This window comes from Crocodylus siamensis, chromosome 5, assembly GCF_052110815.1.
Source record: "Crocodylus siamensis isolate JL-2025a chromosome 5, ASM5211081v1, whole genome shotgun sequence".
NCBI lineage: Eukaryota > Metazoa > Chordata > Crocodylia > Crocodylidae > Crocodylus > Crocodylus siamensis.
Genome location: NC_143399.1, coordinates 124,997,524 through 125,014,495, shown reverse-complemented (window position 1 = coordinate 125,014,495; position 16,972 = coordinate 124,997,524). Strand labels below are relative to the sequence as shown.

General features: G+C 42.7%; 2 protein-coding genes across 10 annotated transcripts in view; one reads left to right on the top strand and one right to left on the bottom strand.

Moving 5' to 3' along the window:
- The window catches only part of NT5C3A (5'-nucleotidase, cytosolic IIIA), a 45,649-nt gene extending 42,000 nt beyond the window's left edge, over positions 1 to 3,649 (bottom strand). The window contains exon 1 of one of the 3 annotated variants that reach the window (XM_090050229.1): positions 3,436 to 3,649. In XM_090050229.1, coding sequence (XP_089906355.1) covers positions 3,436 to 3,547 — 112 coding nt within the window. In that variant the 5' untranslated portion in view covers positions 3,548 to 3,649. Of the gene's footprint in view, positions 1 to 3,409 lie in introns of all 3 variants that reach the window. The other 2 variants (XM_090050224.1, XM_090050228.1) reach the window with 2 other exon arrangements.
- A 1-nt stretch (position 3,650) lies between these two features.
- The window catches only part of BBS9 (Bardet-Biedl syndrome 9), a 482,129-nt gene continuing 468,807 nt past the window's right edge, over positions 3,651 to 16,972 (top strand). For 2 of the 7 annotated variants that reach the window (XM_090050221.1, XM_090050219.1), the window contains exons 1-5: positions 3,767 to 4,609; positions 6,464 to 6,586; positions 8,382 to 8,532; positions 9,811 to 9,875; positions 14,953 to 15,066. In XM_090050221.1, coding sequence (XP_089906347.1) covers positions 6,475 to 6,586; positions 8,382 to 8,532; positions 9,811 to 9,875; positions 14,953 to 15,066 — 442 coding nt within the window. In that variant the 5' untranslated portion in view covers positions 3,767 to 4,609; positions 6,464 to 6,474. Of the gene's footprint in view, positions 3,697 to 3,759; positions 4,610 to 6,463; positions 6,587 to 8,381; positions 8,533 to 9,810; positions 9,876 to 14,952; positions 15,067 to 16,972 lie in introns of those variants that run through there. The other 5 variants (XM_090050217.1, XM_090050216.1, XM_090050215.1 and 2 more) reach the window with 5 other exon arrangements.

Genomic DNA, 16,972 nt, shown 5'->3' with positions numbered 1-16,972 from the left:
TGCTTGGCCATGGAGGCAGCATGGTGCCCGTCTGGCCAGGCTGCAGCCCTGTGTCTCATTGTGGGTGCAGAGATCTGAGAGGAAGGTGGGGGGAAAGGACCCTCCTGTACCCATCTGACGCATCACCTATGGTGCCCAACACCTCTCTGGGAGTGTACGCAGAGGCAGGGAACTGGCCCCTCCACCAGCCCTCCCCAGACCAGCTGCCCATGGCTGTCCTACTCCCTGGCTGGGGCCCACAGCAGTGTATTCCCATCCCAGCCCCTGCATACCACAGCAGCTGGACAGCTCTCCCCTCCCCGCCAGCCCCAACGCTACTCCAATCCCTCCCTCACAGGGGGTTCAGTGTGAGCTGCTGCTTCTACGTCTCCCCCCAACCCCTCTGAAGGCTTACTTTCAGGCAGCTGGGGGAGCTGTGTCATACATGTGGCACCCAATGTGTCCAATCAGTGTCCTCCTGCTTTGCCTAGTCCCAAACAGGTTCTCGCACACTGGAACTCTACTAGCCTGCAAGGGGAAACCCGCATTTTCTGCGCTTTTCCCTTTTAAAGGAGAAAATCCATGCTTTTCCGCAGCAAATGGAAAACCTGAATCCCAGCTGATATGTTTACACTGTATAAAATTGAACTTGAAAAAGTGGGCGTAACTAAGAAAAATCGCTTATTTTCCCTCTACCCAACTTGATACCTACAAATAAAAAGCTTTAACACTTGTTGCCCTTATAAAATTCCATAGGAGGATCAAAAAACAATTGAGAAAGGGACCCAAAATTTAGTTAACCCCCCCAAAAATAAAATAAAAGCCCTAGCAATTTTGTCTTGATATTTTTACTGAACACACAAATTCTGCAAGTACAAAAGTAAAGATAGTCATATGTCTGATTAGAGGTCAATCCCATGTATAAAAGTGAAATGCATTTTTTATGGTTCCTTTGAAGAGAAAAGGAAGGCAAACTTGTAATGAGTGGAGTCTCCACTAATCAGGGCTCCCTTCCTGACCTGTACTTACACCTTTAAAATAGTAGAATAAGGTGCACAGCTAATTTCTTCACAAAATCAACAGATACTCTTGTATTCGTGTGTAGCTGAAGATGGCCTTACACCTTCAGGGGTACCTCCTTGGCTTGAAACTGAGAATCCATGTGTATTTCCATAATGGCATTTTAAATAATTTGTTAGAGAGAGTAAATAAAAAATATGATTTAAGAGTTCACATAATTTTTTTTTTAATTGCAAAAACAAAGCACATGTTGCTAGGCCTTCACTTCTGTCCAATTATATTCTTATAGCACTAAACCGGATTTTTTTTTTTTTTTTTACTTGTTACTTGGTTGTGAGAACTTTGAAATTTGTATTCCAATGTTCTCATATTAAGTCTGACAATTAAAATGTTCGTCCATGCAGGAAAAGACAGGCTTATGGCATCATGAACATCACTACATTGAGACCACAACGATTTAAACAAAACAACCAAAGCAATCTTTTAACACACTAAACGTCTATGTTTCAAGAAAGCCAAAATGCTTCAAGAAGGCCATACTTTCCATCACATTTTTGCAGTTTGAAAACAATTAAATTTGTGTTTTTAAATCAGTTAGATGCTTTCTAAATCTCATGTAAGCTTTGGAGCCCACAGTTAGGCTCCAATATTTGAAAAGCTTGGCCAAATGCATATAAAAAACAATTAATAACTTTTTAATGCAAATCTTTTTTTTTTTTTTTCTGATTTTCCATGTGACAAATATTATGCCATGCAAATCTGGTCCTCAGCAGGAAGCAATGGTATGTTCTTAACTCAAGTTGCTAACTAAAAGTACAATGTTAATGAAGGCAAGGCAATATGTAGTTTCCAGTTACGACAGAGCTTATGGAATCAGCAATATAAATACAATATTAATCACTAATGTGACAGACACTTGGGACATGTTTAACTGAAGGCACAAATTAACTGAACTTGATATGACTATCTGGACAAGTGAGGTTAAGATCCCGTTGAGAGGTTTGCAAAATGTGATGCTTTGAAAGTTAAGGCCCTTTGATAGTTCTGTAAACTTCAGCAGTCCCACCAGAAAACGCATAATTTACTTTGCTGAAAAAGTTAATTTACAGTTGCAATAAGGCTATTTCAGCTCTACTTGCTATCCGCACCTACAGCTCAGTCTCTCCATGCATCTAAGCAGCTGCTGGAGGAAGAGGAAGGGGGGGGAAAAAAAAAGGTAATTTTATGTGTCACAGGTGCCATTTAAACATTTTCCATTGATGGCTCAGGAGATTACCAAGAACATAGGGTGGATTTTTCTCCTTGGACCCACATTATTGAGCAAGCAGGTGTGTGTTATTTAGCAGGTGTGTGTTATTTGCATACGCAAGAGGAATAAATGCACAGTCCTGCTGCACCCCTTGCAATTGCCATGTACAAAAGTTTGTGCAACATGTATGTACAGGTATAAATATCCTTTTTTTAAAAATCTCTTTGTCAAGGCCAGATCAGTTCCAAATTCGAAGTCCAATAGTCAAGTTCCAAAATTTGACTGAGCAGAAGTCCACTGTCAAGACTGGGTGGCTCTGCCACAGGGCAAATATCCTCCCCTCCCAGACCTGCTGGTTTTGGGCTTCAAATACTCTTCCCAATCCAGAAATGGACTTCCCAGATACGGGCAGGCCTCCTACATAGAAGCCCCAGGCCCAGAGGCCTTGGGGTTCAGATGCTTCCTGCCTGGTTTGGCTTTGGCCAAAATACATACATTGGTGTCTGCGTACATGCGTATCCATCTAGTTCAGTGGTTCCCAAACGCTGACAGATTGTGCATCAAACTTAATTACCACGAGCAAATTTTTGTCAGATAATTATAATAAATCTGTTAACGTGTACCACTGACAGGTTGTCTGTGTACCACAGATTGGGAACCACTGATCTAGTTAGTCTATACAGTACAAATCTTCCCTGCCTTCCACCTGGGCTGAGCTGGTCACCCAGACCACAAACCACCCTTGTGAATGTGGAGACTAGGGGTCCTCAACCTTGGGAGACTCGAGACACCATGGGAACGTGCCAGGTCTAAGCATTCACTTTTTCCTGGACACTGAATAATCTGAGCGTGAGGCGGCCAAGGACTGGGAGCAGGGCAGGTCTGCAGGGGTTTTACCCCGCGGGTGCCCACACAAAGTCAACCAGGCTCGCCCACCTGGCCGTGCCCTCATCGTGTGACCACGCTCTTGCAAGCATCCCTGGCTGAGGATCCCTGCTCCAGGCCCTGGGGCAAGTTCAAGTCCAGCTGCCCCATGGGCATGATGATGGACCACGTCCTGTCCACAGCACGGAATCCCCAGCACAGCTGTCCCCACACCCCTGCCAGGAGCGTCGTGGGGGCCTGGACGCTGGGGGGCGGGGCCAACCCGCCGGAACGTACCATCTCTATGATCTTCGTCTTCCTGCCCGTCCGCTTCTTGACGGCGAAGATGTACTGCGCCAGCACCACCCCGCCCAGCAGGGCGCACACGCTGGCGCTGGCCACCGCTCCCATCTTGGCCACCGCGGCCCGGTCCATGCTGAGGGCGGAGGTGGTAGCGTCCGCTCTCCCCCTCCCCCACCTGTTCCAGGCCTCGGCACCGCTCCTCGCCTACGAGTTCTGCGCATGCGCAGACAGCGGTCCCAGGTCTCCCAGCACTCGTAGCAGCCCCAGGCGGGGACGGGGTTGTGAGTAGGACGAACAAAGCTCTTCCGGCGCTACCATGAGGAAGAGGGAGGTGGGGGGAAGGATAATCATTGGGAAGGAACATTTGGAAGGCGGAGTATTTTTTCCAGCGTATTTCCGCCAGGGCTTGTTCGCGATGTCCTTACACGGGAAGCTGTAGGATAAACAGCTCGGGTTGCAATAGGGCAGTTCCTCCCTCTCCCCCCAGTGACATGGTACAACCCAACCCCCACCCCCGCGGCCGTACAACGGCGTTGCCAAACTACATCTCTCGTGGTGCCCCGCGCGCTACCGTTTCTGCTTCCGCTTCCGTCTTCTGAAGCGCGGGGACGAGTTGGTTATTGAAGTGCTATGACAACGGTCCCCAAGATGGCGGCGCGGGGTCGTGGGCGCCTGTAACCTCCTCCTGCGCCGCGGCAGCAACCACCAAGCCGGGGCGGGGCTCGCCGCTGCCTCACGGGCTGCCCGGGACATGCCCGCCTGGGCCGGCGGGTGGGTCCTTGCCGGGGCCGGGGGCTGGGTCCCGGGACCCGGGTGACAGCAGCAGGGACTTGCCGCTGGTCGGGGACCGGAGCCTGAGGCTCCTCTCGCAGCACTGCCTGAGCCCGCGCTTTGCCGCAGCGCCCGCGCACCTCATCGGCTCCTGCCTGCGTTGGGTCGTCGCCCTCCTCGCAGCCTTGTTTTCAGCCCCGCCATGAGTCCTCCACGGCAGCCGCAGGTCGTGGGAAAGCCGATTTGTGTCCTACCCCGCCCGGCGTCACCCCAGCATCCCCTTCGATGCGATTATTTGCTGGAGCTTGATGCTAATCCCTTTACGTCTCGTTTGTAGAAAGGAGCTGCTGTTTGGAAACGGAGACCGCTCTGATGGTTGTTGTGGGGTGAGGACCTTGCGGCGAAGGGACCTTATTCCCAAAGGTAATGATGGTGCGGCAGGGCTGTCAAATTCATTCAGCCTTTGCAGGCTGGGCGAGTGCTGCAGGGCTGGCCCGCGAGGCAGGTCAGGCTTGTGCACACCTCCTTCCCTTGATTTGCAAGGCTGCTGCCCCTGTAAGGTGACAGTTTAACACAGGGGTGTCAAACACATGGCCCCTGGGTGGAGGGAGACCCACAGGCAGGGCCTGGAACATGCACCATGACGTCTGCTCTGGCTGGTCTGTGATCTACATACCCCCATCTGGACTATGCCTACCCCAGCAGATCTGGGACTCTTCCTCCACTATATGAGTTCCAGTGCCTGCACCAACTGGTCTGGGATCTGCGCTGCATGTGGCACAGATCCCAGAGCTGCCAGAAAAGGGGTCTGTGTGGCACAGTCTGGCTGGGGACACGTAGTAGGGATCCTAGAGCAGCTGCAGGCCGTGCCTGCCTTTGCCAGACTGCTCCATGCATGGTGCTTGCTCCAGCTGGTCTGGGACCCGTGCCACATGCAGTGTTTGTTTCAGTACTTGCTGGGGCAAGTGACGTGTAGTGGAGTCCCAGAGCTGCTGGGGTGGGTGCAGTCCAGCCAGGGTTATGTAGCACAGATCCCGAACCAGCCAGAGCAGCTGTCATGGTGCATGTCCCAGGCCTTGCCTGTGGGTGTCTCTTCACACCCAGGGGCCATATGTTTGACATCCGTGTGTTAGATTATCACCTTTTTAAGGTAATAGCAGCCTTGCCCAGTCTGTGTCCAAGTTCTAATGGCTTCCAAGTTTAACTACTTTCTGAGTAAACGATACAAGGGGTCCAATTAACTTTCAAGAGTCCTTGGAAAATAAATACCTATTTCATGGGGAAAAATGGGGAGATGTTTTTTGCTAGTGATGTTCAGGTCCTGAAAAAGGTGCTTTATGTTGTACTATACAATGTGGTATTGCTTTTTATAAAAATTCCACAAAGACTGTAAAGTTCTCTGTAACATCATGTAATAATGCTATGAAAATGGTCAAGCTGTAGAAGTCCTTAGAATGGAAGTAACAGAACTTTTATTCCTAAATCTTGCTCTTCAGATTGCATCTGGACTTCATCCCATTATGCAGTCTTATAACCAGGTGTCCTGGTTTTCTTTGTTTAAAATTGCAGATTCTCTGATAAAAAATCCAGATTCCCATGTTCTACCCCCTATCCCCAGGAGTGTGTGCGGTGGCAGGGAGACAGACCTCTCCACAATGAGCCGCCTGCACCCCTATCCCACTCCTCAGCTAGGCCCTGTGGTCGTACATTCCCAATTCAGGCCCCAGCCCTGCCCAACTTCCTTCCTCCCTCCTTATGAGGGCCTCAGTTTCCCCCCCTTACCTGGTAGTAACTTCAGGAGCTGCTCTCCATGCTGCCTGGCTGCCACGTGCATGTGTGTGCATAGATATGCACATGGTACCCCCTGCCTGATCACTCTCCTCCCTTGTAGGCTGGAACTCTACCAGCCTGGGAAAGCCTGCTGTTTCCCACACGTTTCTCCTTTTAAAAGAAAAAATCTGCATTTTTCTCTTTAAAAGGAGAAAATACATGTTTTTCTATGGTGAATGGAAAGCTGAGATTCCTGCTTATAACATGGTACGGATAGCTGTTGGAGCAGCATGTTTAGCTTATGTTGTTTTGGAAATATATGCATAACCTCAATTATTTAGAATGTGATTTACACTGTCATTTTTTAAATTGTTCACTAAACAAATAAATATAAACATTTAAAAGCAAAAATATTTTAGTTTAACATTTGCCACAAAAGGAAATATTGCTTGTATAACTTGATATATAAAACATGGATTTTATCACAGAGTTGATTCTTCCTTTTAGAGTGAAGAAGAATGTCTTTATTTAAAGCCCGAGATTGGTGGTCCACAACACTTGGAGAAAAAGAAGAATTTGATCAAGGATGTTTATGTGTAGCTGATGTTGACAATAGTGGCAGTGGACAAGGTAAAAACATATTCTCAGCTGGCATTCCGGTCTTACTGGTGATTTACAACTGCAGTTTGCATTTATGCTATCACTATATACTGAATGCTCATTAATCAAAGTAGAGAGAAGCTATTTCTTTTGTTTATTTCTGAGTGCTTTTGAGGTCATCCAGTTCCACTGGCTGTAGAATTGCAGTCTATTAGGTGGGTGCCTCTCAATGGTAAGCATGTTAAATATTGTTCAGCGGATCTTCCCAGAGATTTCTCATTGGTTTCCAAGTGTGAGACTTGACCTGTGAAGCACTAAATGTTTTGGGATCTAGTTGCTTGAAATTACCTTCCCATGACATACTGCCATATTTCTAATCAGCAGAGGCTCTTGAGTTTGGTTTGGGTTGCATCGCTATTAGACAAGGCAAATGATTTGGTTTGTTTTGGTTTGTTTAAAATTCATCTCAGCTTGTTGACTTCTGGGCATGCTATCTAGATAGATATTGACTGAGGCAATTAAGTTTGGAATTTGTCTAGTGAGGAGGTACAGCTTGTTGGGGAAAGTGGTTTCTACTGGTCACGTTACTAAAGGTTTAAATGGCATGTGCTTTGGTGGGAAAGGCAGGTTTCAGGCAATATTTTTCTTCCTTTTCTATAATAGCATATTAAAGATGAGTAGCTTTTGATATTTATTGACTTTTTGTTTTGAATTCCATAACAAATGAAATATACAGGAATCTAATTACCTGCAGTTGTACATCTGGAAGGAAAAAAATGTTTTCTTTTTTTTGTGAAATTTCTGTAGTGTGCATGCAAATAGGATAGCTTTGGATTTTTAAGGGTTAATGGTAATATTAAAGCTATTTTCTTGATAGGCTAAAGTCAAGCTGAGATGACTATTATTGAGAACTTGCCATAGAAACAGATGAGGCAGAAAAAATTCTGAGTAGGGAATTGCAGCATGGAAGCTCTTTGCCACAGAAGAGGTGGGGAAATAGGCAGCCTTCTTTTCACAGATGTACCAATTGTACAGGGTACCAATTCACAAGTGAGGAAAAAGCTGATAAAAACCTGACTGTCTCCATTCGGAAACAGTTGTCTTCCAGCTACACCTACTTGGCTTGTAGGCAAGTTTGGCCACCATCATAGGTAGCACATTCACGTCTGGAGGAAATAATTGCTGATGTCTTCTCTGGGGAGTTGAAGTTTTTTCATTATTTGTGTTACTTTAAACAAATACAGTTAAATAAGCATCTGGCAGCATAGTGATAAAATATGTTGTGATAATCATGACTTTAAAAATGGTGAACTGGATCTAGTCCTGATATAATTTGGCACAGTTTCCTTGGAAGTCAATGATTGTTTTAAGGCAATAAAGCATAGAATGGTCTAATTCCAACCTTAAGTGTTGAAACCATCAGATTTCAACTTTTCATTTGGGAAGTATGTAAAAAGTTTTATAAGTCAATATTCTGTTGCTTGTTTGATTTGAAAAAAAACAACCCAACATTCAAAATCATGATAGGGGCTGCCAAACATTTGGAGGAACTGGTTACAGCCAGAAAAGAGATTTGAGGTATTTGAATTTCTAGAATCCTGCCTGCACTGTGGTGTTACCCTGATCTACCTTGTCTTTGCTTTGTTACTGAAAAATTAAGGAAAACAATTAACTAGGTTGTAAAACAACAGTAGGATTATGTGTAAACACCCCATTGCTGAATGAGTATACTTCTAAGAACACTTTCAGTAAGCTTAATTCCGTTAATTAGTTTCCTTGTCTGTCTTGTAGCCTTCTTCTTTACTCTTTGGCAATTTTTCTACAGATAAAATAATCGTGGGCAGTTATATGGGATTTCTTCGAATCTTTAATCCTCATCCTGTAAAACCTGGAGATGGAATGCAAGCTGAAGATTTGCTCCTGGAAGTGCAATTGCGAGAGCCAGTACTACAGGTGGAAGTAGGAAAATTTGTTTCGTAAGTAAACAGACCTTGCTGTTGGTAATGACTGCACTAATTAGCAAGCTTTATGTAACTGTTATCATTTGAACCACAGTCACCTCCCTAAAGATCAGGCATATTACTTTTGGTAAGTGTCTAGGGCTTAGATAACATCTACCTTATTTGAATCAACTGCTACTCCTTGGCCCAGCAGTGTTCTGCTTTGTCAACTGAAAAATAAAAATAAAATTTCCCAAGTTCTGAATTACACATGGCTTTGAATTATTAAATCTTTTAGTAACACTTTTTCTATTTATTAATTTAGTTTTGTGAGCATATTAAAAACTTACAAATGTATTTGTTCTGAGGTTGCATACTAACATTGTGTAAAGATACTTTTTCAAAGAAACGAAGCAAAGTTTTCAAACAGTAGCTCTGCAACCTCTTTTATGTACTGTAAACTAATTAAAGAGTAAGCCATATCAGTCTTCCATACTTTTTTAAACTGTGTTCTCCTAAAGGTACTACCCAGATATAAGAGTGTGTCTTATCATATGGGAGCCATTTTAAGGTGCCTGTTGTAATAAAGGGTAAGAGCTCTTTGCTGTGCATGGAATTTTGGGTATCTAGGCCCATGATTTTTTTAGCTAGGTTGCTGTGACATCCTGGGGTGTTTTGAGATGCTTTCAAGGGTATGCAGGATGCTGCACAAGGTTAGAACTATTAGGTATGCAAGTATGCTTCACGAGGTGCACCCAGAGATTTTAAATAGGAATCCATCGTGTTAAAAATATTTTGACCTGTTCTGTTTTTTTGGAGTTCTTTGTACCAAACTGCTTTATTTTTCCACGATCAAAAAAACAAGTAAAAACTAACAGCTCACATTTTCTGAGGACAGCTTTGAGTCTGGAAGGCTGAAAACCACAAATCTAGGTATTGAGGAGAATGGGCACAGAATACAAAATATTTTGAGTACTACTATCCCTTTCCCTTTGGAAACCAGTAACATTAACATTAGTTTTTATTGGGTAAGGGGCTGTATGGTGAATCAGAAAAAGCTTGTTCATTTCACATGCTCAAAGCTGTCAGAATGTCCCTCAGGACTCTGCTTGGAACTTGGCAGCCCACAGCTGCCAAATTTAACTTCAAACATATTAGTTTAACAGTATTGTGTTCTGCTGGGATTTGGCATTTGAGAATTTTGGAGACTGACCCAAGGCCTGTGTCATTGGGAGTCTTTGGACTGTTATTTGGATTAGCCCCTTATTCCTGTAGTTTACAAGAAATTAACGTGCAATTTTTTTTCTCTGCCAGTGGTACCGAACTACTTCATCTAGCTGTGCTGCACTGCAGGAAACTCTGTGTATATGCTGTCTCAGGTAATAATAATAAAAAAATAGCTGACAATATCTCTCTCTCTGCAGGGGGAGGGAGTGCCAGTTTTATGTTTAGCTGTTTGTCCTCTCTAGGCATTTGCTGGAACATTTTTGTGGTAGTTTGACTTTAGTGCAGATTTGTTTTTGAAGAACTATCCCTTCAGGCTGGACTGATGTTTTTTTTCCCCTCTTACACAGTCTCAGTCCTTCTTTCTCATACAGTAATAATTGTGTAGAAAATTAACCCTGCAGCTAATGCAGAGTAGGTACTTTGATCAGTGTTTGTAGAATTGCACTGATGATTTCTAGGCTGCACTTTTCCAGGAGATGCATTAATGTTGCCTTTGTAATATTCACAGTTCAGAGAGTGATAGTGCAGGTCTCCTGGTGTAAGCAGTAACTGTACAGCTGACCCGTTCGTTGCAGGTTGTTATAGAATCTACTGCACACATTGCTGCTCAAAGAGTTACATTTACATAAAGCATGTTGAAGTTTTTATATAAAATTTACAAACAAATTCTCAACCTGGAAGGATGTGGGCAGTGGGGTTCCGCAGGGCTCGGTCCTCGGGCCTGCACTGTTCAACATCTTCATCAGTGATTTGGACGAGGGGGTAAAAAGCACCCTGTTCAAATTTGCTGATGACACTAAGATGTGGGGGGATGTGGGCACACTGGAAGGATGCAACAGGCTACAATCAGACCTAGACAGGTTACAAGGGTGGGCAGATGAGAATAGGATGGGTTTCAACACAGATAAGTGCAAGGTGATGCACCTCAGGAGGAACAACCGGCACCATACCTACAGGTTAGGGAACTCCCCTCTTGTCAGCACGGAGGTGGAAAGGAATCTGGGGGTCATCATTGACTCCAAGATGAACATGGGCCCGCAGTGTGGGGAGGCAGTTAGGAAGGTCAGCCGCACCTTGTCATGCATCCACAGATGCATCTCAAGCAGGTCCAAAGAGGTGATCCTTCCCCTCTATGCGGCACTGGTCAGGCTGCAGTTGGAGTACTGTGTCCAGTTCTGGGCGCCACACTTCAAGAGGGATGTCGACAGCATGGAGAGGGTCCAGAGGAGGGCCACTCGTATGATCAGGGGACAACAGGGCAGGCCCTATGAGGAGAGGCTACGGGACCTGAACCTGTTCAGCCTCCACAAGAGAAGACTGAGGGGGGATCTTGTGGCCTGTTATAAACTAGTCAGGGGGGATCAGCAGGCATTGGGAGAGTCACTCTTCCCCTGAGCACCTCCTAGAGTGACCAGGAATAACGGTCACAAGCTGGCAGAGGATAGGTTTAGGTTAGATATCAGGAGGTGCTAGTTCACGGTCAGGGTAGCTAGGGTCTGGAACCAACTTCCAAGAGAAGTGGTGCAGGCTTCTACCCTGGGGGTGTTTAAGAGGATGTTAGATGCACATCTTGCTGGGGTCGTTTGATCCCAGTATTCTTTCCTGCCATGGCAGGGGGTCGGACTAGATGATCTGCTCAGGTCCCTTCCGACCCTAGAAACTATGAAATGAAAATACAGAAGTAGGTGCTGCTTGTCAATAGTTTTTTGTATATATTACTGCTAAGAAACCTAATGAATGGACTGTTGGTGGTTTAAGGGTAACCTAAAATGAGAAAATTATTCCTATTCAACTGGTATTAGGATCTTCATCTTTAAAAAATAAAATGTAATTTGAGATTTCAAATGGCTGAAGTAGCCCCTGGAGAAAATAGACTAGTGCAGGGTTGAAGGCCAGAATTGCAAAGTGAAGGGTAAGTCCTCTTTCCTTACCGTAAAAAAACAAATACCTCTGTATTACATGTTGACTGGTAAATTGTAATATGCACTCTTTTTTACACAGGAGGATAGGGCACTCTTATGTGCTATATAGCACAATTTAGGGGCTCCTCTATGTTACTGCATAGGAGTTTTGAAAATGGGGTAGCAAGGTTTCAGATGCATGACAATATGGCTATACAAACTATTTTTCAGCCACATTTTTAATGGTATCAAGAACAACAGGTGCTGTGGCTTCTCACACAATGATGATGGAATAGTGCAGATTGCTTACCACTGAAGAGTCTTGAGCATGGATTAATTCCGCACAGATGCTGCTTACTCTGTGTCCCAACTGACTTTTGAGTCTGTTCTTAGCAGAAGCCCATAGAATTGGTACTTGTATAGAGATGAAGCTTTCAGATGTAATATGATGCCTCATGCTTGGTCTTTTCTATAGTGACACTTACAATTTGTAATGCCAAAAGACAGTTAAGCCATGCAGGATAATTTTTTGTCAGGGTTTTTGTTTCAGTTAACAAAACTACTTGTTAATTTCAGATTACTGGAAGACCCCCTTCCTCTTCCTCTCCTTTTTGCTCTGCCCTTACTCCCCCCCCTCCCCCCAAGCCTTTGAGTCCAGTTTGTAGGTATTTATAAAACAAAAATGAAGATACCAATTCTAAAATTCCTGGACTGAAACATTATCAGATTTGAGTTAGATTTATGATGTTTTGAACTTACTTTGAGTCTCAGCTAGATCAGTGCTTCTGGGTCTTCCTGTATTCCAGTGATACTTTTTTTTTCAATGCAGTACGTAAGTATCATTAAAAACATCCCTGTCATATATAACGAAAGCAAAATATGCAAATGGATTACTGCAACTTGGAATACTTAAATATCAAAAATAAAATTTGTCATTAAATTTGACCTCAGAATTTTTCAGCTGTGCTTCTATAATTGTAATATAATTATCATACAGTGTATTTCTAGCCTCTCACAAGTTGTGTTGCAATCACCTCCCATTCTTGCTGGAAAAGTTAAATCTATGAATACTACAGCCATGTCACACCTTAAACTTAGGATATGTTAACTATGCTTCAAACTGTAAGCATCCCCGTGTTCAAGCAGTAGATACGTGGTAAGTTAGATTGCATTGTAGCAAACTTACAACTGTTCGTGGGAGGAGTATCTCCAGATCGTATTAAATAACATGTGTTCAGCTGTTGGGGATAATATAAGCAATTTGCGATCCTCACACAGCCATGACATCAGCTAGGGACACTTCTCATGTACCAATCTTCAAAGTGGGATCAGGTAAGCTGATTTAAGACTCCAGTTCAATGCCAGGGTAGGGACTGACAATCAGCTGATTGTTAGTCCCAGCCCTCAGGCTGTACCAGAATCGGTTCAAAACTCTGGGGCAATGCTGAGACTGATAGTCAGCAAGCTGGATGTCTGAGATGGTAGTAAACTCTACCATGTGACACATTCTTACTTTTAATATTGGACAAATTTGACACATACTAAATATTTTGTGCAATAAAGCATCTAGATGACAATATGAGAGACTCTACTCTCAAAAATTGCTTTTTTGGGGTTTTCATGATCAGCTCCATTAGGCAGGCATTTTTCTCCAATTGTTCAGAGGAGCTCTTAATTTTTGTGCTCTAATTTTTCCACTATAGGTATCTCTAGTCAGAAACATTTGTTTCCTATCTACACCTATAAATCCAAGCTTAAAACTACTGTACATCAGGTTTCTTTCTAAGATAAAGCTGGACTTGTATTGAGCAAGTAAATAATCTAAAACACTCATAGTAACAAAGGATTATCAGCACCTTCCACTACAAGGGAAAGACGCACTTCTCTGAGCTTGCCTTTTCTAACAAACGCAGAGCTGCATGTATATTTAGAATAAATCAGTGATGGTCCTGCTGCTACACTGTACATGCTTATTTCCCCTGGGCAGAGGATGAGAGTAGAGGGAACCACACATGAGTTAGTAACTCATTAGATAAGTTGACTGGGGAGGTGCCTGGATATATATTGTGCGTTAGGTGAGAAAAGAACAGTTCTAGACTAGACTACATTTATCCAAAGGAGGAAAGTAATTTATCTCTTGTTATTGGTTAATAGAATTTATGAACTAGAAGTTATAAGGTTTTTTGTTTTTTCGTCTTTGGCTACCTATTAGTTCTTTAGTTGCTTAACTTGCCCTTATTTTCCCCATCTTCCAGCTGTGCTGCAGGCCTTTTTTTTAAGTATAAGTTTAAGTGTTAGGTTGTTTTTCAGTTGTAGCAGATTAGAATTGGTTAATCCAGATTCAAAAGCTTTCATTGCATTTGAAAGGAGCATAGTTTGTTAGTATGTCCTAGGAAGCTGTTGGAATAAGAGTCTTTGTATTCTTGGTATTGTCTGGAGTGGTTACAGGGGTCAGCTTAGAACTCATTCACTTAAATCTCCACTTAATACTAGTAAACATAATTTTAAAATTTAATTCTAGGTGAAGCTACATGAGCGATTTCTGGCTGATAGTGTTTCTTTCAGCCTGGTTTCTATACTTTCTGTTTCACAAAAGATTATACTGAATTTAAAATGTTTATTTTGAAAGTATCCTTCAGAAATTAAAAACTAATTCTTTAAAAAGGCCAGCATCCCTAAAGCATAGTGAATGCTTTTGCGGTAACTCGAATTTCTTTAGAGAGAAATAGTCTATGGCCTGCCCCTGTGTTGTTCTTGACTGGTGTACATAAAGATATCAGGCTGATGATGCTTGTTTGTTACTCTTTGGCTCCTTATTGTGATTCCTGAGTAATGGACTGATATAGCTCAACTGAGAAGATCTTATAAGGAGATAAACTAATTTTCAGATGCACCATGTTAAGTAAATGACAACTACAGAACTACAATTCAGGATGTTCTGTTTTGTCTGGCTTGTGCAAGTAAACTGGGGTTTTTTTTGTTTGTTTGTTTGTTTGTTTTGGTTTTTTACTGAAATGTTTGATCCATGTACTGTACAGAGTTGTGTCTGCTCTGAGGAAAACCATTTTCATGATTGGAATATCAGTCTCTTACAATATTTTTACATAGCATAACAACAGTTTTCCCAGTCCTGGCCTTTAGGTGTTGCTGCAGTATAAATAATAAGAATTCTTAGATTTTTAAGAAAGTAGAAGTATTGACCTTGACTTGCATTCTTAAGCAACTAATGTATGAAAACCTACTGTAATGAAAGAAAATGTATTTCTGCTCTCCTATTTATAGGACCGACACAAAAATAATATAGCATGTTTGCTCTTTATTTCCACAGGAACTTTGGGGAGTGTGGAACATGGGAACCAGTATCATATCAAACTTATGTATGAACACAATCTTCAGAGAACAGCCTGCAACATGACTTATGGACCATTTGGTGGTGTAAAGGGTAACTTTGATTATAATGCAGCGTAACCCATTTTCTAAGATTATGAATGTAGTTCTTGATGCTCATTCAAACCTGTGCTTCTGCTGAAAGTGCTACTTTTCAGTTTTGGAAGTTTCTGTGATGGCACCATTTTAATGCTATTATTTGGAATGAGAATACATTGGGAAATTGTAATTTGATGTAAGACTGATACAAAAATACAGAGGATCTGGAGATGGAAGGACAGGTAAATATTGTAAATGAAGTGCTGGGTTATAAGGATCTTTTAAAGTCAAATGAAGCTCGCATTTTGTTTCTTTCTAATATTTCTGGTGCCTAAAAAGCTTTAAAAATGCTTCTTTAACTTCCTCACCTTAAACATTAAGAGCAGTTATTTTCATCCTCTGAGCCCAGCAGAGTGCTGTGGATTTTTCTGGTGGGGAGGGGCGAGGTGTTGGTGGTGCAGGAGTTGGATTATAAATGCCGCATGGAAATGCTCTTTGCCATTTAAAAGTAAAATACCTTTGCCCCACTAGTGTATTTAAACTGCCTTCTGAAATGGTAGGTAAATACTTAATATTTTCTGTGGCAAGACTGTAGATGCCTATTCCCATGAGGCTCTTATTAGAAGACACAACTATTTTTGGAGCAGTTACAAAAGGGTTAGCAGCTGTTGTGTGTGAAGGAGTTGAGAGGGATACAAACATGTTAAAATCTCTCCAGCTTTAACCTTGCTTCATCTAGGCTTAAGGTTGGAGCATTTTTGCTACATTTACATTTTTCTCACCCTGTTCATGCACAAGTAGAATGTAACAGATTAGGGCATGGACACATGTCATGCATAGAACAGTTTAAATGTGATTTAACTTGAAGTTGACAGACATAAAAGCTTAGTTTTTAAACTTGCTTAAAGCTGTTCGAAATTATACGTGGAAAATAAAGTATTATTTTGAACTCATTCACTGTTATGTGGTGGCACAGCTGCAACTGGCTGCTCTGGTGCACAGCGAAAACTGTGTTGCCCCCTTTATTTTTCTCTTTGTTGGAAGTTTTATCAGTAAACTCCCATGCACTGCTTGGTCAGTAAAAGCTATATTTCTAACAACTGGCTGTGTCCTCACGCCCTACTTGGTCAGAGCTTCTCATCATGATCCTTCCTTCCCAACCTTACACCACCCTCCCCCTGGTCTCTGGGAACCAAAAATCATGGGTCTGTGTACTCTTTAGCCCTAGTCAGGTAAACTTCATTCAGTTGCAGGATATTGAAGTTTACTGAAGTCATTCTTATGAGAGAAGACCACATAGAAAAATGAAAATGTCCCCAGGCACACCTACTACAAGACAAGTTGGGCTGGTTGCTCACTGCAACCCGCTTGTGTCTGAGTCTTAGGACTTTGCCCTCTGTGAATTGGTTCCAAGTCAGTGACATCTTGGAACAAGTCAGTTATGCACCCAAAAATGTCTTGTATTTCTGGTGGTAGATAATGCAGCTCTTGAAGTGTTGTGGAGTCTACTGCCACAGTGAAATGTTTTTATTATAGAGTCACCATATTTTGTACAACTTGTAGTTTATAGTCTCAAGATGTAGTCCTATAAAAATACATCACAGCAAATTGGCAACAATACGGATACCTACACGGCTACCTCAGGCAGGTCTACCAAGTATAGATGAAGTGGGGTGTGAAGGAGGGAATGTGCTTCTGGTCAAAGCCACTAGCTCATGTCCAACAGAAATTGGTAATGATTGTATAATATTACAAATGGAAGGGACTCTCCTTTTCAATTTTGAACACCAATGCAAAATATTTTTAACTTCTGGGAGCTTGGGTCAGCCTAACTTACCATTGTCTTTTATGAACTAAAGTTGTAGCCAAGTAGCTTTTGGACAAGCCTCAACTTTGTTATGACACTGAATTATTCTTTCTAA